We start from the raw sequence: 26239 nt of genomic DNA on the forward strand, positions 1-26239 counted from the left end.
CTCAACACAACTTCAAAACAGTGCATCCAAACCTTCAGACACTGCAGCTAACAGCCTGGGAGATCCCATGAATAACCTCAATCTATCTCTCTCCAAGGAAGTTCAGCGGATATTAACAGAAGCTCGAAGACCATCCACCAGAAAGGTTTACTTAGAAAAATGGAAGAGATTCAGCATTTGGAATACCAGCAAGGGACATGATGCATCATTATTGAATATCCCACTCATCCTGGAATATTTGGCAGATATGCTACAGAATGGACTCTCATATTCTTCCATAAATATACATGCTTCAGCTATCTCAGCTAGATATAACACTGATCCACCTGTGTTTTCACATCCTTTGTTAAGGCAATTCCTCAGGGGAATCAAGAACATTAAGCCACCAAGAAAGGCTCCAGTGCCAGCTTGGGACCTCAACTTTGTCCTAGAAAAACTGACTCTACCTCCCTTTGAGCCAGCAGCTTCAGTGGACTTACAATTTTTATCATGGAAGACAGCTTTCCTGTTGGCAATTACCTCAACAAGAAGGGTTTCAGAACTACAGGCCCTAATGGCAACACCACCGTTCATAATCTTTCACAGAGACAGGGTCTCCTTAAGAACCAACCCTACTTTTATGCCAAAGGTGGTATCTAGGGTTTCTTTAAATCAAGCTATTCACCTGCCTACTTTCTTCCCCAATCCTGAGAGCAAAGGGAAAAGACTGTTGCATACCTTGGACATTCACAGACAACTTCGCTACTACCTGGACAGAACCAAGACCAGTAGGAAGTCTGATCAGCTTTTGTAACTTGAGTACAAGGAAAAGCAATTTCCAAACAGACTATTTCAAAATGGATTGGACATTGCATCAGATTTTGTTATTCCTTCCATGGAAAGAATGTTCCAGCCAATGTCAGACCACACTCCACCAGAGCTACAGCCACCTCTACAGCATTCTTAAGAGGGGTGCCTACAAAAGACATTCTAGAAGCTGCTACATGGAGCTCCGTGCATACATTCTCCAAACACTACAATCTCCCTTTATATTCCAGATCCAGAGCAGGCTTTGCTTCAGCAGTCCTGCAGGGTTTGATTGCCACACCTTCTCTTTCCTAGAGCATTCCTCCTCCCCCAGCTAAGCTATGGTATTCAACCCATATGTTATGACTGCAGTTGCATTCTTGAAGGACATAGTACAGTTTTGTACCTACCATAAATGTAGATGTCCGATAGATATGCAACTGCACCTCCATACTCCTCTATGCCTTGGGTCCACTCCTATCCCTGCTTCTCTTAGCTGGGGATATCTGTTATGGTGTATCTGTTTATTGCTTACTTATTTGTCTGGAATCCTGTTTTGTCTTCCAATTTGATTACAGCCTTCCTTGGAGGGCACCTGGCATCTGGGGCAAGAAACACTGAAGAAAATGGCGTCGGCTGATGCTTATGTACTCCAGCCGCTCTGCCGTTGGAGAGAAATGCGACATCAGACCCAGACTTTGGAATCCGGCCGACCGAGGGCTGCCTGAGGCAGGACAACCCATATGTTATGACTGCAGTTGCATATCTATCAGACATCTACATTTATGGTAGGTACAAAACTGTACTTTTTGCCACATAGCTGCTTGAAGTTTTAGATTAACAGGAACCCTTCAGGGACACGTGATTTCATGTTTTCTGTCAGTAGGCTTTCATGACCCCCCCCCAATCTTTTTGTGCCAAAATTATGACTCTCTGGTAAGTCAGCAAATGAGAAGGAGAAATAAGAACCCTTCAAAATGAAGCTGGTGTCTGCTCTCTTTTACTTGGTGGAGTGTATGTAATGCAGGAGTCAAGTCCATACCTAAGATAGGCTTCCGCTCATTTGTAACCCTTGCATAAACAGAGTTTTGAAAATGGCCGAATATGTGAACACCCAGACTTAAACCCTAGACCCTCAAAAATCGAAAAGCTCTTGGCACTGAATGTAGAAATGAGATCCAGAAAACAAAACTTATTAAATATATTGATAGTCCAGGTGCAAGTGCCTGATGGGCAATCTATACATTTGCTCAGTATAAGCTGTGTGCTTTTTAAGAGTAAGGTCCGAGTTCATTCATACCCCTACGCTTATGTTGGTATGCATAGGCTTAAGAATACCCACAGACCTCTAAATCATACTTTGGTGTATTGATGCAAACCTCACATACACTGGATACCGGAGATGAATGGATCCATGAAAGAACTGTTTACCTATTGTCAAAAAAAAACAAGCCTAGCTACTCCAGGCACTAAGCCTTTGCTGGTGCTGTATAAAGAGGAAGCAGCAGAAATGAATGCCATATTGGGTGATTGTGGCCTCGAACGTTCAGTTAGTCCAGTTTGAAACCAGAAAGATTAATTTGGAACTGAACAAAGACATGCACCCTCATGCCCAAGCCTAAACCAAATTGTTGCTGTAAGTGGACATCAGAGACCATGATATTCTGACTGCCAACATTATTTGTTGGATATAATGTGATCATGTTATACAAATATTGGAGATGGGTGCAATAGGTCCTAAAGATATTGGGTGCTGGGGCAGCGAGTCATACAGGTAGTGGATTCACACAGACAGTGGGGATAAGTGATGGGATTTACTCAGATAGTGAGCATCAGTGCACTGGCTCACATGGTGAAGAGGAGTCACTGCTGAGGCTCAGATGTGGTGGTAGTAAATCCAGGAGTGGTGTAGTGTTTCATTCAGATTGTGGGTATCAATGTAGGGGGCCCATACAGATAATGGGGGTCAACACTGAGACTTGCACAGTGGGTATTCATTGCAGGAGCTCACAAAGATAACAGGTTAAGCAAGAGCGCACATACAGTAGGAATACAGTGTAGAGGCTTATGCAGACAGTGAGAGTTATTGTTGTCTCCCCCACAGGGGCTGGAGATCAGCACAGGTGCTCACACATAATCAGGGTGACTGGTGGCACTGAAAAACTGGGAGGATCGGTGCACTTGGCTGGCACAGAAAGATGGTAGGGGTCAGTGCTTGAGTTCGCAGATGGTGGGAACGATTATAGAGGTTCTCACACATAAAGGGGGAAAGCGCAGCTGCTCAGACAGTGAGAGCCAGTGCAGAGGGCTTTTATAGGTAATGGTGATCATAGAAAGTGGAGATCAGTGCACAAGCTCCGCTGGATAGTGGGGGAATCAGTACACAAGCTCCGCTGGATAGTGGGGGAATCAGTGCAGGCATTTCTGCACATAAGGGGGCCCTACAGTGGCTCATATTGGCCGAGAGGATCAATGCAAGGATTCTCACTTCACAGATAGGATCTAAGATTGTGGGAATCAGTGCAGGGGTTCTCACAAATACTGGGTAGATTCATTGCACTGTCCGACATATATAGTGGAGGGGTCTGTATTGGAGCTCAGACTGATGGTGGAAGATAGGCACTGGCCCTCACAGTAGGAATCAATGCATCAACTCTTGTATTTGTGTAAAAAAAAAAAATACCCAAGTTAAATTGCCACAACCTCGCTATTCAAACTCCGCCACTATCTCCTTAAAATATGACAAAAACTTTAACAAATACCTGAAACACATCATCCAAGCTGTTTCTAGGCTAACCCTGTGTGGGGACATACATCCAAACCTTGGTCCAACCAACAATCACCCAGCCTCAGCACTTCACCCTACTTTGCAAACAAACAGTAATCTGACATCAATCCTTCCCAGTAGTGACAAAGCAGATATGGTAATACTGAACATCAACATCAGAAGTATAAACAGAATTCATGAGCTCCATGCTCACTTAGCATTCTCACCACACATTGCTCTACTCACAGAGACCTGGTTAAATCCCAACACCAATAATAACAAAATACTACCCTTAGGCTATAACATTATATGCTCTGACAGAATAAATAAAAGAGGAGGTGGTATAGCTCTATTCTATAAAAAACACCTCTCCATAGAAACCCTGTCTGACAAAACCTTTGAACTTAAAAATGCAGAAATATTGTATGCCAAACTAAAAGTCAACCCCAATAATATATACAAATATATATATATATATATATATATATATATATATATATATATATATATATATATATATATATATATATATATATATATATGTGTGTGTGTGTATATATATATATATATATATATATATATATATATATATATATATGTGTATATATATAATATTTTATAGATCTTTGCATGCCACCAGGAAATGGTACTAGAAAACTTACTACACTGGTGTTGCAATAACCTACCTCAAGAAACACTTATAATGGGTGATCTTAATATAGACGGGTCAGAATGCAATTCCCCACAGCCCAAAAACCATATTAACCCACATGGTTTCTCTCAACTCATCCAGTTACCCACTAGGATTAATACAGATTCAGACAGACATTCCACCCTAGACTGGATGTTAATAAACAGGCCAGCCCTGTACCCCCTCTCAGGTTGTTTACCAGGCAGCCTCATTGATCATTTTCCCACTTATCTGGTTAGAAAGAAAACAATGTAATCCAAACAATCCATTCTGCAACAAAGAAGAAATAAAGAGCAACTGAACCCCTGCAAACATATAGAAATGCTTAAACATTGTAACTGGACACCTTTAAAACTCCTACCCCTACAAGAAACAGTAAAATACTTCAACACTACTTTCCTTTTCATTCTAGATGCACAGGTACCAACCAAATAGATATATACGTGTTTAATCTAGGGTTGCCACCCTCTCCGTTTTTTTGCCGGACTATCCAGAAATCAAACTGATTCTTCAGTAGTCCGGAAAACACTGTACAAACTCAAGTATTCTGTTTCAAAAAAGAAACAGACTATTGGAGTTTTTTAAATTGGCTGATTTACTATGCTTTTTTACAGAAAAGCATAGTAAATCAGCCAAAAACAGGCAGCAGGCAGGAAAAAGGAGGGCGTTCCCTGCCATGTGATGTCATTGTGATGTCACAAAATGGGCAGAATATGGGTGGGAGAGGGTGTGTGTAGGCAGGGTTACTGGTGATGCGATTGGTGTGGCTTTACTCCGGTTTTAGCCACAATGAAAGGAGGCAACCCTAGTTAAATCTAACTATGCCCCATGGTTAAAAAAAGAAAGATTAAATCTTTTCAGGCTTAGAGATCAGGCATGATCTTCCTGGAAAACAATTGGGTCCCAACTCACATTTCAAACTTATTGGGAACTTAGGAATAAAGCTGAGAAACAAATTAAAACCGATAAAGTTAACTACTACACTGAAATACAAGCTAAGCATCACAAAAACCCACAAAAATTCTGGTCCACAATAAATAATATCCTTAACCCAGGTAAAACAGGAACCCCACCATCGATAATTCAAAATTATTGCCACTCAGTTGAACAAATATTTTACAGAAACCATCCTAGAACTGGCTAAAAATCAAACACCAACAAACAAACCCTCTTTCCCAATACCTATCATCACATCCAGCTTCTCACTGCAACCAGTTGCAACTGATACAATCAAAAAACTTCTGAAAAAACTAAAGTCAACTACATTAGCTGCTGGCAGTCTACCCACAGAACACTTAAAGCTAACAGCAGATGTCATAACATACCCTAGCATACCCTATATCTGTACTAATCAACAGATCAATAGCTGAACACCAGGTCCTTCCATCCGGAAAACTGCATATATCATTCCCCTTCATAAGGGTGGCCCATCAACTGATCTTAACAACTGTCGATCAATTGCAATACTATCACCGCTCTCTAAAATTTTAGAAAAAGTGATTCATAAGCAGGTCACAGACTACCTACTAAATAAACTTCTAATGAATACCAAACACGGTTTTAGGCCATTCCATAGCATAACAACTGCTCTATTGTCATTTACTAACATCATTAATCTTCACAGGAGTAACAATCACTATGCCTCTTCCATCGTCTTGGACCTGTCAAAAGCATTTGATATGGTCTCCCATACCCACCTTCTTAACACCCTCTCAGACTTACATTTCTGTAATTCCACCCTTACATGGTTCAGAGATTAGCTCACAGGGTGTCAACAAGCAATCTCATGACAAAAGACCCTATCACCCTTATTACCAGTCGAAGTTTAGTGCCCCAAGGCTCCATATTAGGCCCACTCCTATTCTCGATATTTGCTAATAACCTCCATCTTACAGCCACTCATGCATCTCTCATCCAATATGCAGACAACTTAACTGTGATATGGTCTGCACCCTCCCTACTAGAACTGCAAACACTTACTAAGAAAGGCTTTCAAGAAGTTGAGTTCTGGCTAACAAATGCTAATTTAATCTTAAACCCTAAAAATACAAACTATTAGTATTCTATCCTAACAAAACTCCTCCCTCCCCTAACACTTTCCACATTACCTCCCATAACAATACCTGCATAACCCCCTCACAGCACACTAAACTGCTAGGAATAGAAATTGACCATAAACTTAGATTTGATATTCATATACCTCAGATCGTTAAAAAGGTACACAAAAAACTCAGTACCGTACAAAGGAACAAACACTTTTTCACAAGTAATACCAAAATAGTCATTGCCCAAGCACACCTACTCTCCACCTTACTATATGCAGCACCCATTCTCACTAACCTTAAGAAATCTGAATTACAAAAACGTGAAATCTGCTACAATAAAATAGCAAGATTTGCCACAAATTCACCAGCTAGATCTCCTCACTGCCTGGCGCTCAAGCAGCTCAATTGGTTAGAATTTCCCCAACTCCTACACTATGCACAACTCTCAATGGCCCACGAAATCCTCTCAGCGCCTGAAAAGAAACCTGCCCTCTTCTTATACCCTATGCTACTGCCAGACCACTCCGATCCACCAACAGAAACCACATACAAACTTGTATAACCAAAAATCCAGCAGGAGATTTCCTCTTTTCAAACTGCATAGGTGAACTCTGGAATGTCTTACCAACTAATCTTACCTCCCTATCATCTCTAACGATATTTAAACCAGCCTTAAAAAACTATCTTCTTAGCAAATGGATCTGCTCATGCACAACCCCTGGCTGACAACTATGCATCTCCACAAGCACCTCTCCAATTCCTCTTCTGCCATACACCTACCACTATATGCAAGCTACCATTATCATACTCGGTAAGAAGAAAGTATATCTCTAACTCTTGCTTGTTCAATCCTATCTTCAACATTCTTTAAACACTAATCTCTCTCTAATGCCTCCAGGTAGCATATAGCAAACAAAGTGATATTTGTTACTACTACTTCCAATCATGTATATAATGCCACTAATGACCTGCTGTTCCTATATCACTAGACTGATATTATTATACACTGTATGGTGCTTAGCTTTTATGATTTGTACAAAGTATATCTGTGTAACAGTTTAGAATATTCCTACTAAGCATTTCTTGACTTGTATTATAAATTTTTATGCCATATTTGTATACATTTTGTTTTTTAGTTTTTATTGATCTGTTGTGTCTGGAGCTTTTCTCCCCGGACCTTCGCTGAAAAAGGACGTGTCCAGTCAGACTTTCCCAGTAATCAAATGTAAAATAAAATAAATAAGTTATATATATATATATATATATATATATATATATATATATATATATATATATATTTTATATATATATATATATATATATATATATATATATATATATGTATATGGGGGATTACAGATAGTTGGAATCAGTGCAAGGACTTGAACAGCTAATCAGAATCGGATCGGTGCAGGGGCTTTCACATATAATGGGGCTTACACAGTACAGATTAGTGCAGGAACTTCCACAGATAGTGGAACTGTATGCTCAAACACAGATAACAAGTGTCCGTGCCTGGATTATTAAATATCGGTGTTCAGTACTGGGCCCCATACTGACACAAATGAATACAAAGGCTCACGCTGATAGTGTGCATCAGTATACTGGCTCACATAGTTAGTAGGAGGGCATTGTAAGAGTTCATTCTGATAGTGAAGGTCAGTGCTGGACTCAGTGAGGTGGTGGAGATCAGGGCACAGGTCACACTAGGGATGAGGGTCGGTATTCACTATGATGCCTTACAAAAATTGGTGAAAGGGTTTACAGTGACTCTTACACGGAGGGGTTGTTGCATAGGTACAGGGGTTAGTACAGTGAATCTCACATGAGGGTTGGTGCATAAGTGAAGGGGGTTAGTACAGTGAAGCTCACATAGGGGTCAGTGCATAGGTGAAGAGGTTAGTACAGTGAATCTCACACAGGGGTTGATGCATAGGTACAGGGGTTATACAATGAATCTCACTAGGGGGTTGATGCATAGGTACAGGGGTTAGTACAATGAATCTCACACGGGTTGGTGCGTAGGTGAAGGGGATAGTACAGTGAATCTCACATGGGGGTTTGTGTGTAGCTGAAGGGGGTTAGTACAGAATCTCACACAGGGGTTGATGCATAGGTGAAGGGGTTAGTACAGTGAATCTCACACAGGGATTGGTGCATGGGTGAAGGGGTTAGTACAGTGAATCTCACACAGGGATTGGTGCATGGGTGAAGGGGTTAGTACAGTGAATCTCACACAGGGATTGGTGCATGGGGATTGGTGCATGGGTGAAGGAGTTAGTACATTGAATCTCACACAGGGATTGGTGCATGGGTGAAGGGGTTAGTACAGTGAATCTCACACAGGGATTGGTGCATGGGTGAAGGAGTTAGTACATTGAATCTCACACTGGGATTAGTGCATGGGTAAAGGGGTTAGTACAGTGAATCTCATATGGGGGTTGGTGTATAGGTGAAGGGTTCAGTACAGTGAATCTCACATGGGGGTTGGTGTATAGGTGAAGGGTTCAGTACAGTGAATCTCACAATGGGGTTGGTGCAGAGGTGAAGGGGTTAGTACAGTGAATCTCACACAAGGGTTGGTGCAGAGAATAAAGGTTGGTGTTGTGGATTAAACAGGTAGCTGAGGCTTGGGAGGAGCAGGAGGGGTCACAATGAATGGCAAGGTGCAGTGGCTCACACAGATGGTGTACTACATGTTGGATAGTTTGCAAGGATCAGCACAGTGAGTCACAGAGATGTTGGAGTTGGTGTTACTGAGTCAGACAGATGGCAGGAATCAGTGCAGGGGAATGATGTGATTGATTTTTATTTATTAATTAATGTAACGTTTGTTAACTGGGTAGGTAACTGGGTCTGTAGAACTTTTTCAGTCATGACCCAGTCCAAGAAGGCAAAAAACAACAAAAAACAATCAGAATACAAGCAGGATTTGCAACCAAACATAAACATTTAGCCAATACCCAAAATGCAGATAGTTTAGTTGTGCATTTATTCTGAAATAATGCAAGAGGAGCACCATGGACATTTACAAAATGTACATTTTAGCCAAAATGTTAGCTGCAGCATGCAACAGATGATATCCTTAACATGATGTCATTCGTGGTTGCAGGTGTACACAAACTTGAAGCACAACAAAATGTTTCTCAGCAGGGATCTATATTTACCTTAAGCATATGGTCTCTTAGTTTCTGTTTAACTGAAATACATTGTCTGTCTGTCTGATATTATCAGGGATATTATTCTAACAGGCTTGTGCAAATTTACTAAAATCTCTTACAGTAATGCAAAGTTTGAAAGGGGCCTAATTAAGGAAATTTCTTCAGAGCCTTGAAGGGTGTAGGATTATTCCTTAAGAACCAGCTTATATTACAGAGGTGGTGGGTGGTATGTTTCATGCAGTAATTTAATTGCAAGTGCTTTTGAGAATAGGAATGCTCCCATTGTGATGAGAGGCCACTTGTATTTACTTAGTATGATGCAGATCATACAGATAGGTGGTGGTTGGTTTGCTAGGTGGGTCAGACATATAGCAAGGATCAGTGCAATGGGTCACACAAATAGTGGGAGTCAGTGTACTTGGATGGGCCAGACAGCATGAATTGGTGCAGGAGGCCACTTAGATGGTGAAAAAACTTGTGCAGATGGTGAGGGCATTGATGAAGTGATGTCCACAGAGAGGAGGGTTTTAAGCAGCAGGGCTGTCTGATAATCTGAGTTGGAGTAGTTCATCATACAGATAATGAGTCAGTGTTGTAGGTTGCTGAGGCTTTATGCAATGTGACTGTAGTACAACATTTAGAGTACAGCATTTGCAGTGACCTAATGATGCCTGCATTTGAGGAAGAGTGTGAAAGAAAACAGTGGGCATTGCAGTTCTATATGGTAATGGATGGCAAGTTAGTCTCAAGCATTATAAGCACAAAGGTGAAATCTCTGAACATGAAGCTAAGATCTGGGCTTGACATTGTGCATTACTTTTAGCATACAGATATAAACTTTACCAGTTTACCTACTTTCTTTCCTCTAATGTGAGACCTGAATAAAGGGCATCTGGTTTAAGATAGACCTACCTAGTTAATTACATTTAAAATGCATGCAGGCATAGAAAAATAAGCCATTATTATATTATATATAATCTTTCTTCCTACAATTGTTAGGTGTCATTGCATGTTGCAATTCAGCATGGTTGTTTTTATGCAGCTGGCCAAGATCTGTGGCATTGATTAACTTTTTGGCTGCAGTGGTGCGTAAAATTCAAAGGTTATGACATTATTTTTAATAGTTATGCAAACCACTCAGTACTGAGCTGTAATGATCTAATGATGTACATCCAGGTGTAACCACACTTATTTTAAAACCAGCTGACAAAAACTGACAAAGGTAAGAAACATAAGCTATCACACTTTTGGAGACAAGATAACCACTCTTCTCTTGGCTGTCACTCCATAATAAGAGTATTTTTTGTCTTATTCTTGGTCAATGAAATCAAGACAATGGGGAAAATATGATGAAAGAATCCTGGTCTTTCTGAATACTATTGTCATGCCCATGATAATGTAAACTTTTCAAATTTACTTTTAATTGAAGCAACCACCAGGTTGGGGAGGGGAACAAAAACATTAAAATGTGATGTGGCATTGTGGGTTCACTTTTTCCATGCCAAAACTGGACTTCATGAGGCCAATCCACTGTATCTCATTGCCATCTTTCCAGTCAGCTATTTGTGTTACTGAGTGAGAAATGAATTTTGTTTGCAGACACTGTAGCCTCTTTAGTTGATTTGTAGCACTGCCTTTGATGTTGTATAAATTTGGCTTGTTTTTGTCTTTGGTGTGTATTGTACTTAACATTTTGGCATTTGTTACACTTTTAAACTGCTGTCATCTTTCCTTCAGTTAAAAGCAAAAAAAATAAAGTGCAGGTATCTTACTTGATTCATACAAAGTGACTTTCAGAATGAATATATAAAAGCTTTTCTGTCTAAAACCCTTAAGCCTTTGGAGTTATGGGTTATATGATGATAGGAGGTACTATTGGCTATGCCAGGAGAAGTGGTACAATGGATGTGTAACATATGCCAGCACAGCTAAATGGAATTTAGTAAGAATTATGTAATTTGTGTATCAAACTGATTTGTACAGATGCTTGTGTTTAAAATGTATTTGTAAAGTTGCTTGTGTTAAAATGTATCAACAGCATGCCCTGCTGGAAAAAACGAAATGTACATGAATTATTGTAACTGAATTAAATATATATGTTGTAACAGGATACTGGAAGAGAAGAGGTTAATCACAATCCAACTGCAACAATCTTTGAAATATAGTTGAAATTAAGTTAGGCCATAAAGATTGTATCTTACAGTTCTGGTTACAGCGAGAGACAACATGTCTGGGAAACCATAGGTTCATAGGTTGGTACTAGGCTATTGACCCTAGGGCCTATATAAGCCTAGCCAAATGGTACCCTGGCTTTTGCCACCCAAGAAAATTATTTTCTTGTGCCCCTGTCCAGCAGAACAACAGAAGTGATCCCAGGGGTGAATTTTCTATCTCCCATCCAATCATCAAGATTTTTCTTGAAGAGTGCTACTGAGGAGCTTTGTTTGATATAGATAGGTAGTTTGTTCCAGAGTATGGAAAGTCTCTGGGACAGGAATTTATCCCTCCAGCATGTTCTGTTTATTGTGGTGACAAGGTTTAGGTCCCTAGAGCATGTAGCTCAGACAGACTGGGATTTCTTTACGTGGAGCATGTCCAACAGCTCAGGGTTTGACATAGCTTTGTATGTTGGGCAGAGATTGCCCCTGAGTAGGTGATATGTGACAGAGTAAAGCTGGAGTTTTTTGAGACTGTCTGCATAGGGCATCTGTTTGAGGTCAGTAATCCTCTTTGTGAGGTATTTCTGTGGTCTTTCCAGTTGTTGTAGATGTCTTGTGAGGTACATACCAAAAGGGGCGTTGTACTCTTTAATGGGTCTAATGAGTGATGAGTAGAGGGGAACATTGACCTCTTTTTTCCTGGACGAGAAACCGTTTGTGATGAGGTGTGCCACGTAGAAGGATTTCCTAACTACTGTGGTGATGTGATTATGAAAGGAGAGACTACTCTCCACCTGTGTCCCAGGGTGTTAAGCAGACTACCGCCTATGTGGTAGTTCATGGGTACAGAGTTTTTACCAAAAGGGATGACAATGTACTTTTTGGCATTGAGCTTGAGGCCATGGCTTTGACACCAGGCATCTGTCTCAGTGAGGCCCTTTTGTAGGATGTCCACATCGTTGGGAGTTTTGATTATGGATCCTAGTTTGCAGTCATCTGCAAACTTTGTTAGCCAAAGACCTTCTGTGTTAGCCTGTACTTCAGAGAAGTAGATACTAAACAGGAGAGGACCTAGGACTGAACCCTGTGGTACTCCACTTGTCACTGGTATGAAGTTGGATTTAGAGTCCGCTACTTTCACAGTGTGGGTTCTGTCAGTGAGCCAGTTGGCAACCCATCTTGTGACATGGGGATTTATACCTAGTTTAGTGAGTTTGTCTATAATTCCAGAGTGGGGGATGGTGTTGAAAGCCTTGGCGAGATCTAGATAGGCTGTGTGAACCACCTTACCTTCATCTACGGCTTTGGTGACCACTTCAAAGAAGTCTATCAGGTTTAGGAGACATGATTTGCCTTTTACAAACCCGAACTGGGTAGGGTCCAGAGTTTGGATATTACCAATGTCATTTTTATAAGTTCCATGATGATGCGCTCCATAGCCTTGCAGACCAGGCTCATCGGGCTAATGGGGCGGTGGTTCCCAGGGTCTGTGGTGGCTCTCCCTTTGTGGAGTGGGATAACCGTTGCTGTGTGCCTTTCAGTGGGCAAAAAGCCTTTGGTGAGGCTATGATTGAACATGGTATTTAAGTGGGGTGCCAGTTTGTTCTGTAGTTCATGTAGAATGCAGCCTGGGATGTTGTCAGGTCCCATGGATGCTGTGTTCTTGGCTTTGGAGAGTGTGTTTTTTACCTGTGCAGCCGTGTTTCCAGGAACTTTGCATTCTTCCAGTATAGAGATGGGCCCTTTAGGGGATGAGAGAGGGGTAAAGTTAGCACTGAACCTATCTGCTAGATGTTGGCAATATTAGTTGGTTCTGTGTATTTAGTGTCATTGTGCTGTAATTCAGAGCAGATATGAGTGTTGCCATTGAGATTCTTGACATAGCTATAGAATGCTTTGTAGTTGTCTTTAGAATCAGTGACAATTTTGTTTTCATAACTAGCTTTAGAGGATTTTATGAGGGATCTCAGCTTCTTACTGAGGCTGATAATGGAGATCCTCCAATCATGGGATTTTACTCTTTTTTGCAACAGTTTCTTTTTTCTGTTGTATAGTTTGTTTATAGGAGGGGACCACCAGATTGGCTTCCTGTTTTTGGAGGATAGCATCTTGGTTCTGTTAGGGATTGCACGATCCATGCACTTGTGTAAGTGCTTATAAAGTGCAATTGTATAGGATTCAGCAGTCATACCTCTATTGTCCATCAGCATGGGTGTCGTGAAGTTTGCCACTTCTGTCTTAAGAAGTGGGAAGTTGGCTTTGGAGACATTTTTTATGGTGGTTTCCCTAATGGGGAGTGGGGTGGAATGTTGATGTCTAGGGTGATTTGCTTGTGGTCGGATCTGACCAACGAGGACTTGACCTCTGTTGGGGAACACTGGTTGCCCATGTTGGCAATGACCAGGTCTAGGATATTGCTGCCCCTGGTGGGGGTGTGGATAAATTGATCCAAGGCACTGGAATTTATGAATTCCAGAAAACATTGAGCACAAGTGTTGGTACATGAATAGTTTTCCCAGTTAATAGTGGGGTAGTTGAAATCGCCCATTATTAGGATATTAGGTTGTACCTTAATATTTTCCAGTGTATCAAGAAATGAGGAGTGGGAATCCTGGGGCATGGTGGGGGATCTGTAGCTACAATTTGCATTGCGGTCTTGCTCAGAGTTAGTTGCACTTGGATAATCTCAGATACATTATGCTGAGCAACTAGCCTGGAGGTGTGGATATCCTTAATGAAAATGGACACGCCTCCGCCTTTAGTGCTTCGGTCCAGGTTAGGTGGTCGAAAGGTGTGGTAGGAATTATAGCCTGGTAATGCAGGTGTGCTCTCTGGAGCCTTGAACCAGGTCTGTGTCACTGCACAGATGTTGATGTTCTCTGTTTTAAGGAGTGCCTCTAGTGAGTGCATTTTGAGGTTTAGACTTCTAGCATTAAGTAGCATTACTCTCAGATTTTGCTTGCTTGTACCTGTTATGGTGGTGAATTTGTCATTTGAATCTTGCCTAAAAAAGGCACTATAGGGGTGTATCTGGAATCCCAAGGGCGACAGGTGCAGGCCATCTCTGGCAAAGCATCGTGGTTTGTCGATCATATCATCCCAGGCAGACAGATACTGCATCCCCTTAGAATGACACCAGAAGCTTAGTCAGTTGTTGAAGTCAATCATTTTGTCCATGTACTGTGGTATAATTCTGGGTGGATGGCAGGATGCTACTCAGGGCTAGGGTCATACCTGCCTGGGCTACAAGATCAGAAAGCTCTTCCATGTCTCTTTTCATGTAGTCCAGGGAGGTACATCTCAGATCATTCACACCAACATGGACAATGACAGAGTCAAGTCATATTTGTACTTGCTGTGGCGTGACCTGAGTGCATGCGTTATGTGGTGGATCCTGGCACCTGACAGGCAGCTGACAGTAACTTTCTCCTAGTTTAGCCTGGTGAGTGGAACATCAGTGTGCCTGACTATAGAATCACCTATGACTAGAGTGTTGGGTGCATTGTTATGCTTATGGGCTGTAGTTGAGTGGCACACTGAGTTTGTGGGCTATGTGTCATTTGGGTTATGTTGGGGGGTGGAGGTTGCTTGTGTTTATGCTTTGGAGGTCCCTGTTGCTTGGGTAGATTTTTTTTTTGAGATCCTCCGTGAATGTAGGTGTGTGTTTTGTGTTTCTATGTGTATGTTTTGGTGGTGTAGGTTTTGAGGGACTATGTGATGAGTGTGGTGTGGTGCAAGTGTTTACCTTCTCCTCTTGACTGTCTAGTCCAGTCTTGGGTGAAGAGAGCTTTGCTTTCAGTTTGGTTATATAAGTGCATCTCTCTCAGGTTGTAGTGTTGGGTGGTAGGAGGAGAGGGCTGTCTGTGTACATGAGGCAATTGCTGCATCACCCCAAGATGCCCAGATTCATCAGGTAGACCGGAAAAAACACTGGGAGCTGACCCACAGACATGCCTGGATAGGTGCTTATTTATTAAGTGCTAAAAAACTGTTTTCCTCTAGACAAGTGAGGAAAGTTGAGTGCTGTAGTAATTAGCTTATTTAGTGCTTACAATGAGTTCTGAACAAGTGCTGAGCTCAAAGAAACAAATTTGAGTGCTGAAATTAGAAATCTGGCAAGTTCTAAAAAACAAAATTAAGCTAGAAGGCTTCCCTCCAACACACAAAGGCTTGGGGGCTCAGAAGCTTACAAACAGTTCTGGATACAGCAAATCTGTATCTGGACTAGACAACTTATAGGAAAGGCAGGAAACAAGCTTAGAATTTTTTTTTATTTATCCCAAGTATTAGGAATCCATCTTTATTGTTTCTAGCAGGGAACTAATTGCTACTCTGGGAGGGTAGAGGTTTGAAATTGTTTTATGACAGCAGGAGATTTTATGACAGCAGGAGATTTGAGAAAAGCTCTATCTGTGTGTATGGAAACACATAGGTGCTAAATCCTGACAGCTTCTAGCAATGGGGATTGCATGGGAAACAGCACTCAGTTGACCAGATGGATGTGATGTCATTTTGTACAGAAATAATGTTTTAATATTAGAGGAGACTGAACTCTAAGGTGCAATTTGTTATAGGAACCTGACAAAGGAGGAGACGACTCACCCACTTCATCTTGCCTTGCACTAGTAAGTGACCAGGAATAGTAATTCTCTAAATTAGTTAGGAAAATACAGTGAGAATAGTACTGTTTTTCTGAAACTGTATGAATATTTCCAGCTGTGTTATTTTTAATATTTCCTGTGACTGGAACTCTGGTGTTTACTGTAAATATAGTTAGTATTTTCATGTTCTTTTATTAATTATTACTAAATAAATTTAAACTTTTTATTGTGGCTGGTCCTTCTAGAAAAATTTTTAAGTTTTGAGAGTATTTGCATATATTTATTTGGTGATAAATGGCCACTCCTGAAAGTCTTGCTGTTTGATCAACATTACCATTTGTACTGATATTAATTTCACTCATTATAATTGGGTACACTTGCAAGAGCCTTATGTAGCTGGCTTTGTAGTGTCTGGTGGCAGTGACAACTACCTTATTGTTTGGGCAGAAGGGAGCATAGCTAGTAAACCTGTGCCAGCCTTTGCCAGCCTTTCCTAGGTGCATGCATGTCTGTGTAAATCAAGTGTGTGTGTGTGTGTGTGTGTGTGTGTGTGTGTGTGTGTGTGTGTGTGTGTGTGTGTGTGTGTGTGTGTGTGTGTGTGTGTGTGTGTGTGTGTCAACTACTTGGAGCAGGGACATGAAGCACTGGTTTCACAGAGAGAAAGGTGGAGGACTTGGCTTAGGCACTCAGTTGAGAACTTAACTCTGCAGTTGTATCAGTAGGGAGTCTTACTGGGGACCTGGAGGGAGACAGAGAAATCCAGACCCTCGGATGATTGTGTTCCCTATGTACTCATAAGGGACATTGTGCTTGATGCATGGCAGTCTGCATCTGGAAGTACTGACTGTATCCATTTGTATTCCAAGTGAATGCCCCTCTCCAGTGTCAGTGGTGAGGATTCAGGCTCGTTGATTACTGAACCAGAATGGTGACATCACAGGGTATATTATATGTAGGCTATGTAGTAACAAGATTTTGTTTTTCATGTATGCAGGGAACCTTGCAGTCTCTACTTTGCCATTGCCACACTCACTCTTCCTTTTGTGTGACGCTGAATAGTCCATCCCAAACACCTTGTTAACCATTTGTTCAGTATCAAGTTCCCCATTTGAACCACCTTACACATACAATTATAACACTAGGTACATATATACACATTTAAAAGTTCCAAAAGCTATCAAGCCTTCTCAAGAAAGAAACATAGTCCCTTAGCTAAGACACAAAAGCTAAGCATGCTTGGGGCAGGATTTTAGGATTTTGGCTTCCTATAACTGTTATAAAGAACATTATGAGTTATGCTTCCAGATTTCACTGTCACCTAAAATGCATGTGAGGTGGAATTTCTTTATGACTTCAAGATATGCACAATGAAGTGTTATGTTATCCATCTGCCACTATAGGCAATGTTTTCTTTACTACTTGTGTTTGGTTAAAAATGCTGTCATGTTATGTTTTCTGACTCCATTAAATTATATTTTTATGTAATAGCTTACATATTTATTTTAGTTAGATTGATATTGGCTTGTATTATATACAGAGAGGCAAGTTACCCTGTCTACTTAGCGTCCCAAAGACCTGTTTAGAAACAGAACAGTGGATTTTGGATTTTCTTCTCTCTGCACTGCATCCCCAAAGACCATTTTAGAAACAGAACTATGGCATACTGTTATTCTGTCTGCTTACCATCCCCCAAAACCTGTTTATAAATAGAACTTTGGATTACAGTGCTGAGGAGTCCAGATACACACACAGCAAGGATCTGTCATAACCAGAAACATAAACGAAACAAAAACTGCAAACTGAGATGCTTTACTTAATGTCTTCTAATTTGATTGTAGGAAGAAGAAAAGAGGCTGGGTCGTGAAATAGCACTTAATCAACTTTATTCCATCAGAAATGTGCACAATTTCCTGGAGCTGTGGAACGCTTCATCAGTTATGAATGTTTCCTACCAGTACCTGGCAGGCATTCCACCTCTTAAAAAAAGTAAGTGCTCAAAAATCACTGTCCTCAAACATATTTAACATTTTTGTTTCTTATCTGAGACATGAAAGAAGATAAATATGCTTAGTTGTTCTTTCTGAAAAAGTATGTTAGCTATCTGTTTTTTTTTTTTTTTTAATAACGCTAAAGGTAGAAACATTTTTGTGGAAGCTATGACATTTATGTAGGTTATGTTACACAAAACTGTAAATTATAATGTCAGTTATGGACTGCTTGGCCATCTTGCTGCCCTACCTTCTGGATAAGGTGGACATCCTACTTAACTTACAGCTTGTTGATTTATTTTTTATTATGCCACTTATAAGAATTATTTATCTTTGCCTTTGTTTTCCTGAATTCTGTTACTTTTGTGCATGGTATTATTTTTCCATATAGGCTACTAGAGTCATCCACTAACCTTCTATGTGGAATAATTCCTCACATCTCTTCTGAGTTGTCCGTCTTGCATCTCACATTGTGCCATGTTTGAAATATGGCAGGTGTTTAGATGATTTGTCACAGCATATAACTACAGCTTTCAGTAGTCACAGCATAGAATCCATCCAGACTGCTAAAACAATAGTTCCTTGAAAAAACACTCAAAAAATGTACAAACTTCTCTGGGAAGCAAAGCTGTCCAGACCGGCATGTAAAGAGGTATGCTACCCCTCTAATTTGTATAATAATTCCCGAGACTGCCACAAATGGGATGAACATTTTTATTTCCCTGAATTCAGGCAGTTTTTGATGATTAGCATTGTTTTCCACAGTAAGTAGTATTTTTCAGTATATATTCTGTGATGAACTTACAATGACATTGTCTTTGAACATCAGTCATTGACACTGCCCATAATTGATTTTGATATCTGTGAGGTACTTAAAAGCTTCTATCATGTTCTTTTCTGCCTTATTTCTACACAACTGCACTTGCTAAACTCTTGTAATCATCACTTGTAAGAATTATTCCGGTACAACCATTTTCCTTACCTCTTCTGAACTGTGCAGTAAAGTAATAGTAGTGCATGTAAACAAAATCTTCCTTATTGCAGACTATTGTTAGTTTGTGTCAGTATTTTACTCATAGAACTTCCATCAGATCAAACAAAATTTCAAGATTCCATTCTGCAGCCCTGTTCTCAATTTCAAGATTCCATTCTGCAGCCCTGTTCTCAGCTTGACAGCACCATGCAGGCACAATGCCTAATTGAATTCAATACTACACAGCTCGCTGATGTGTTACTTACTGTTGCATGGTGGCGATATGCATTTTTTTTTTTTGAAAAATCCTCATTGTGTTCTGATTGCTTCATTGTTGTATTACTATAAATCTGTGGAATCAGTTCTCTGAATTTAGTGCGCTATGACCGATGAGGCCTTTAAAAATAAAAAACACAAAAGGCCAGCATGAATAGTCCAACGCTTTATTGGAAGATGTATAATAGGACATGAAAATGCCCCAACAATAAATCCAAAATTCAGACCGGTTTCGGCAGAATGCCTTCGTCAGTGAAAAGTACAATATAATAAGAATGAATTATCATGCGTATTTATAGATACAACAGCCAGTATTTACCAATGGTATAATCCAACCCCTCCCTATCTAATGAATATGTATCAGGACATAGAAACTAGATAAGATGCTTGGTAAAGTACTTATGAATCATGAACAAAATAGGTAATGAAGATGATAATAATAAAAACTTCAAACACTAAAACAAATATAAATTAATACGTAATTAAATATAGATATTAATCATCTTAGAAAAGCTGATAGAAATAACAACATAATGCTCAAAAATTACCATACAACCATGAACCAAATCCAATAGGGTTATCCAACAACTGTATGTTCAATACTCACAAAGTAGGCCATCAACTGTAACACAAGGAATAATTATATATCATAATATAAACATTTTTGAAAAAATATATTTTTGTATGTGTCAGGGATTATCCAGTTGGGCCTGATATAGCATTGTACCTATGGGACAAAAGCTAAATAGAAATATATCTGTCATAAATGGTCATTAAGACCAGGAGGAAACAAGGCTCCAAGATGGATAATCCAATACTTTTCCTTGTGGCTGAGTATGTTTTGCCATCCTTGCTGATGGCTCCTATCTCCAATAATCCTGTCAATAACAGTGAACATAAACTTAGCTGAAGGATGTTTAATCATATGTTGAAAAAGAGCATTTGTTTGCTTTTTGTTCCGTATGTCACGCCGATGTTCCCCTATTCTTATTCAATTCGAGGGAACGGATGTTTTACCCACATAAAAGGCAGAGCACTGGCATGTGGCCAGGTATATGACCCAACTACTTGAACAATTGCCAAAAATCCTCAGGTCATAAACTTTACTTGTGTTAGCACTAGTAAACTGTTTGATCTTATTTACCTGATTACAGGATGTGCAGTGGCCACACGGAAAAGTTCCCAATAGTTCATCCCCCGTAATAGTTAATTGTTTGTATTTGGCCCCTTCACTTTCTTGATGTTTATAATGTAAAAATAAAGAAACCAAAGTTCTACCCCTTCTATAATAAAATTGACATTTGCAGCCCAGAATCTCACGCAAGTAATTGTTGGCCAATAGAATATTCCAATTGTCATTCAGAATATTCCTGATTACCTGATGATTTCTTCCAAATGTGGTGACAAATCTCAAAGTGGTATCCTGTGGTGTGCGTGAGTGATCCCTATATTCAAGCAATGTATTTCTGTGCTGTTGGCCCGACCAAGTACTGGCAGATACAATATCAAAAGGATGATATCCCCTTTCTAAAAATCTATTTGTCAAATCCGTCTTAGCATCCTCATAATCAGTCAAAGAGGAGCTAATATGTTTTATCCTAAGAAATTGAGATTTGGGAATATTCTGGATGGTGTGGCGTGGATGCATACTAGATGCATGAAGTAACGTATTGTATTGAGGGTATTTACGATGAATCTTAGTACTAAGAGTATTATCTGTATTTCTATATACAGTAACATCCAAAAAATCAATGTGATTGATGTTAAATGTAACCGTAAACTCAATTCCCCATAGGTTACTAATAAGATATTCCATGAATTCATGTAAATACCCTGATTCCGCACGCCACACCATCCAGCAATCGTCCAAGTACCTGCACCAAATATTGATTTCAACCATGTAAATGTTGTGTAGTGGGTTGTATATAAGGCATTCCTCCAAGTAGGCCATGAAAAGATCAGCATAAATGGGGGCAAATGATGCCCCCATAGCAGTTCCTTGGAGTTGCCAATGACATTCCCCTTGAAAATAAAAACCATTTTTGTTAAGTACATGTTCGGACATACAGAAAATGAGTGTATTATAGCCTGGTGGATACAAATCCGCTTTCTCCAACCAAAATTGTAAAGCTTGCAAACCAGCCCAGTGTGGTATGCTGGTATATAGAGACTTAACATCGAGCGTACACATTAGCCAATGTGGTTCTATTTGTGTGTCCTGTATGATTTGTAAAAATTGTGTGGTGTCTTGTGTTCTTGCTCTCACATGTTTAAGTAAAGGTTTGAGTTGCTGAGTTAGAAATACCAAAAGTGGTTCAATAAGTGAACCTTGACCTGAAACAATTGGTCTATCCGGTGGTGTAGTAAGGGATTTGTGTATTTTAGGAAGTAGATACAATATTTGCTTAGAGGGATCCGTTACTGTTAAATGTTGGGCTGTACTACGAGAAATAATGCCCTCCTCAACCGCTGTATCAAGAAAAGCATCTATTTCCTTCTTGAATTTTGGTGTAGGGTCAATACCCATAAACATATAGCATCTGGTGTCTGATAATTGACGAAGACCTTCCTAAATATAATAATCCATATCCAAAATAACAACTGCCCCTCCCTTATCTGCTTGAAGTATAGCAATATTATTTTCTTTAAGTTCCATAAGGGCTTTCCTTTCCGCACAATCTATATTTTCCTGTAAAATCTGAGATTCAAATGGTGGAAAATGTAAATCTCTTAATACAGCTTGTTAAAAAGTAGCTACATACTTATTCATGGGTGGCCGATTCATGGGTGATTGATTTATGAAATCTAAATTCTGCAGATCTGTCAACACTAGCTGCATTCTGATCTGAAAAATATTTTTGATAGTTCATTCCTATATATCAATAGAACCGCATTGGCTAATGTGTACGCTCGATGTTAAGTCTCTATATACCAGCATACCACACTGGGCTGGTTTGCAAGCTTTACAATTTTGGTTGGAGAAAGCGGATTTGTATCCACCAGGCTATAATACACTCATTATCTGTATGTCCGAACATGTACTTAACAAAAATGTTTTTTATTTTCAAGGCGAATGTTATTGGCAACTCCAAGAAACTGCTATGAGGGCATCATTTGCCCTCATTTATGCCGATCTTTTCATGGCCTAGTTGGAGGAATGCCTTATATACAACCCACTACACAACATTTACATGGTTGAAATCAATATTTGGTGCAGGTACTTGGACGATTGCTGGATGGTGTGGCGTGCGGATTCAGGGTATTTACATGAATTCATGGAATATCTTAATAATAACCTATGGGGAATTGAGTTTACGGTTACATTTAACATCGATCACATTGATTTTTTGGATGTTACTGTATATAGAAATACAGATAATGCTCTTAGTACTAAGATTCATCGTAAATATCCTCAATACAATACATTACTTCATGCATCTAGTATGCATCCACGCCACACCATCCGGAATATTCCCAAATCTCAATTTCTTAGGATAAAACGTATTAGCTCCTCTTTGACTGATTATGAGGATGCTAAGACGGATTTGACAAATAGATTTTTAGAAAGGGGATATCGTCCTTTTGATATTGTATCTGCCAGTACTTGGTCGGGCAACAGCACAGAAATACATTGCTTGAATATAGGGATCACTCACGCACACCGCAGGATACCACTTTGAGATTTGTCACCACATTTGGAAGAAATCATCAGGTAATCAGGAATATTCTGAATGACAATTGGAATATTCTATTGGCCAACAATTACTTGCATGAGATTCTGGGCTGCAAATGTCAATTTTCTTATAGAAGGGGTAGAACTTTGGGTTCTTTATTTTCCCATTATAAACATCAAGAAAGTGGAGGGGCCAAATACAAACAATTAACTATTACGGGGGATGAACTATCGGGAACATTTCCGTGTGGCCACTGCACATCCTGTAATCAGGTAAATAAGATCAAACAGTTTACTAGTGCTAACACGAGTAAAGTTTATGACCTGAGGATTTTTGGCAATTGTTCAAGTAGTTGGGTCATATACCTGGCCACATGCCAGTGCTCTGCCTTTTATGTGGGTAAAACATCCCGTTCCCTTCGAATAAGAATAGGGGAACATCGGCGTGACATACGGAACAAAAAGCAAACAAATGCTCTTTTTCAACATATGATTAAACATCCTTCAGCTAAGTTTATGTTCACTGTCATTGACAGGATTATTGGAGATAGGAGCCATCAGCAAGGATGGCAAAACATACTCAGCCACAAGGAAAAGTATTGGATTATCCATCTTGGAGCCTTGTTTCCTCCTTGTCTTAATGACCATTTATGATAGATATATTTCTATTTAGCTTTTGTCCTATAGGTACAATGCTATATCAGGCCCAATTGGATAATCCCTGACACATACGAAAAAATATTTTTTCAAAATTTTTAATATTATGATATATAATTATTCCTTGTGTTACAGTTGATGGCCTACTTTGTGAGTATTGAACATACAGTTGTTGGATAACCCTATTGGATTTGGTTCATGGTTGTATGGTAATTTTTGAGCATTATGTTGTTATTTCTATCAACTTTTCTAAGATGATTAATATCTATATTTAATTATGTATTGATTTATATTTGTTTTAGTGTTTGGAGTTTTTATTATTATCATCTTCATTACCTATTTTGTTCATGATTCATAAGTACTTTACCAAGCATCTTATCTAGTTTCTATGTCCTGATACATATTCATTAGATAGGGAGGGGTTGGATTATACCATTGGTAAATACTGGCTGTTGTATCTATAAATACGCATGATGTTTCATTCTTATTATATTGTACTTTTCACTGAAGAAGAAATTCTGCCGAAACCGGTTTGAGTTTTGGATTTATTGTTGGTGCATTTTCATGTCCTATTATACATCTTCCAATAAAGCATTGGACTATTCATGCTGGCCTTTTGTGTTTTTTACTATTGGTATGGCCGTGCATGCCGTATGTGCGAGGCGTGGTGTTTGGCCTTTAAAAATAAGCCTTTGTTTCCTGAAGGCGTGGTATGACAAAGGATGAGGCGGCCGCCTTAGGTTCACTGTAACATTCTGCACAGCAAGAATCCGTCTTACTCTTGTCTTGGATTTATATTGTTCTGCATTAGGTTATATTATGCTGCAATCCCATACGGAATGTCAAACATGAAGTGTGAAAGTACTAGGAGAAAAAGAAGACAGTAAACAAGGAGTAGTGTGGTGACACAGATAAAAATGGAAGACACGCAACTGAAGTAATATAACTGATTTTTTTGTAATAAAAATTATGTATATTAAAGTCTGTAGTAACTGAGGTAACTGGAGTTGTAACTGTAACTTTATAATAAATTATATTTAATAAATGGTTTATACGTTACCATAGACAAAATCCTGTACCATATCCTAACCAGCTATAGATCACTCTAAATGTCTCAAGAAGGTCATAATGCATTCTTGGACCTACTGGAGACACTTACCATCCAAACTAACACCCTGCTCATGGGAGACTTTAATTATCTCTCTACAGACTGGGAATCCTACACAGCCTCTAATCTACAGGCTCAGAGATTTCTGGACTTTGTAAATGCAAACACCCTTAACCAAATAGTGAATATGCCCATTAGTGGCTCCAACATACTAGACCTTGTACTCACAAATATAGGAGTACACTGCATCCCCCACCTGCCAATGTCTTATCTTCCCTGCTAAGGCCAGACCATAAAGCTGTCACCTTTAAAATCAGCTCTGTAACCCCAGTAAAACCAGTAATAGTTAGAAACCATTCTAAAGTAAACTACCTTTTATTAAGTGGTGATGATCTGTCAAAATTCAGTGCCTCTCCAAACCCAGAGAACACAGCAGCTACACTGAATTGGTCTCAGAAACTGTGAACACCCATGTCAGTGGCTGAATAGATACTGCTTGTACCTACCAAAAGTAAGACCTAGATACAAATTGCCATGGTGGCATCTTAAATTAAACAGGATATACAAGAAAAGGGAAAACATATAGCAAAAATCAGGAAGGGTAAATACCATAAAGATGAAAACTCTCTCAACAAAGGTAATAGGCAACTAAGAGAGATATTTAGGTCAAACAAAGCCAAAACTGAGATTAAGATAGCCTCACAGGTGAAATACAACTATAAGGCCTTCTTGAGCTGTGTCATAAACCTCAAGGGCAGCACACAGCAATGTGTTGAACTGGTGGTTAATGGTGCCACATTCACTGAGCCTGGTGATATAGCAAACCTGTTAGTGGACAAATTCATCTCTAACTTTACTCCCATGTCACCTTCAGCCATCCCCCAAGAAATACCCTCAAACAGAATCCCCCTAAGTATAACTAGGAAGCATGCAATGGCTGTGCTCACTAAAGCCAAGAACAAAGCTTCAATGGTCCCTGATAATATCCTGGGATGACCCTTAAACAACCTAAAATATTGCTTATCAAGACCTCTGGATTCACTGTTTAATAGTCTTAGAACAGTGCTTATGCCATGAGAATGGAGGACTCAGATGGTCATCCCTTTCGTAATGGAGGACCTTCAACACATCCTGGAAACTGCAGTCCCATTATTCTGACTAGTCTGATTTGCAAAGCCTTAGAAAGAAGTATCACAGAAATTATCAAAAATGATATAGGATACCTCCAGATGCATGCTTACTGAACCTGGTGGATATCTTTTACTAAGATATAAGGTCACTAAGGCAATGGATGAGGCGAAAGCAGTGCATACTGCCTAACTAGATCTGGCTAAAGCATTTGATACAATACCCC

General features: G+C 39.6%; 1 protein-coding gene across 3 annotated transcripts in view; it reads left to right on the forward strand.

Annotated features, from left to right (window-relative positions):
• The window catches only part of LOC122806336 (alpha-1,3-mannosyl-glycoprotein 4-beta-N-acetylglucosaminyltransferase C-like), a 503760-nt gene that overhangs the window by 408801 nt on the left and 68720 nt on the right, over window positions 1-26239 (forward strand). For all 3 annotated transcript variants that reach the window (XM_044076661.1, XM_044076662.1, XM_044076663.1), the window contains one exon: window positions 18049-18196. In XM_044076661.1, the coding sequence (XP_043932596.1) occupies window positions 18049-18196 (148 nt within the window). The remainder of the gene's footprint in view (window positions 1-18048; window positions 18197-26239) is intronic.

Source organism: Protopterus annectens, chromosome 7.part0 (assembly GCF_019279795.1).
Source record: "Protopterus annectens isolate FY-2018-M chromosome 7.part0, PAN1.0, whole genome shotgun sequence".
NCBI classification, from domain to species: domain Eukaryota; kingdom Metazoa; phylum Chordata; order Ceratodontiformes; family Protopteridae; genus Protopterus; species Protopterus annectens.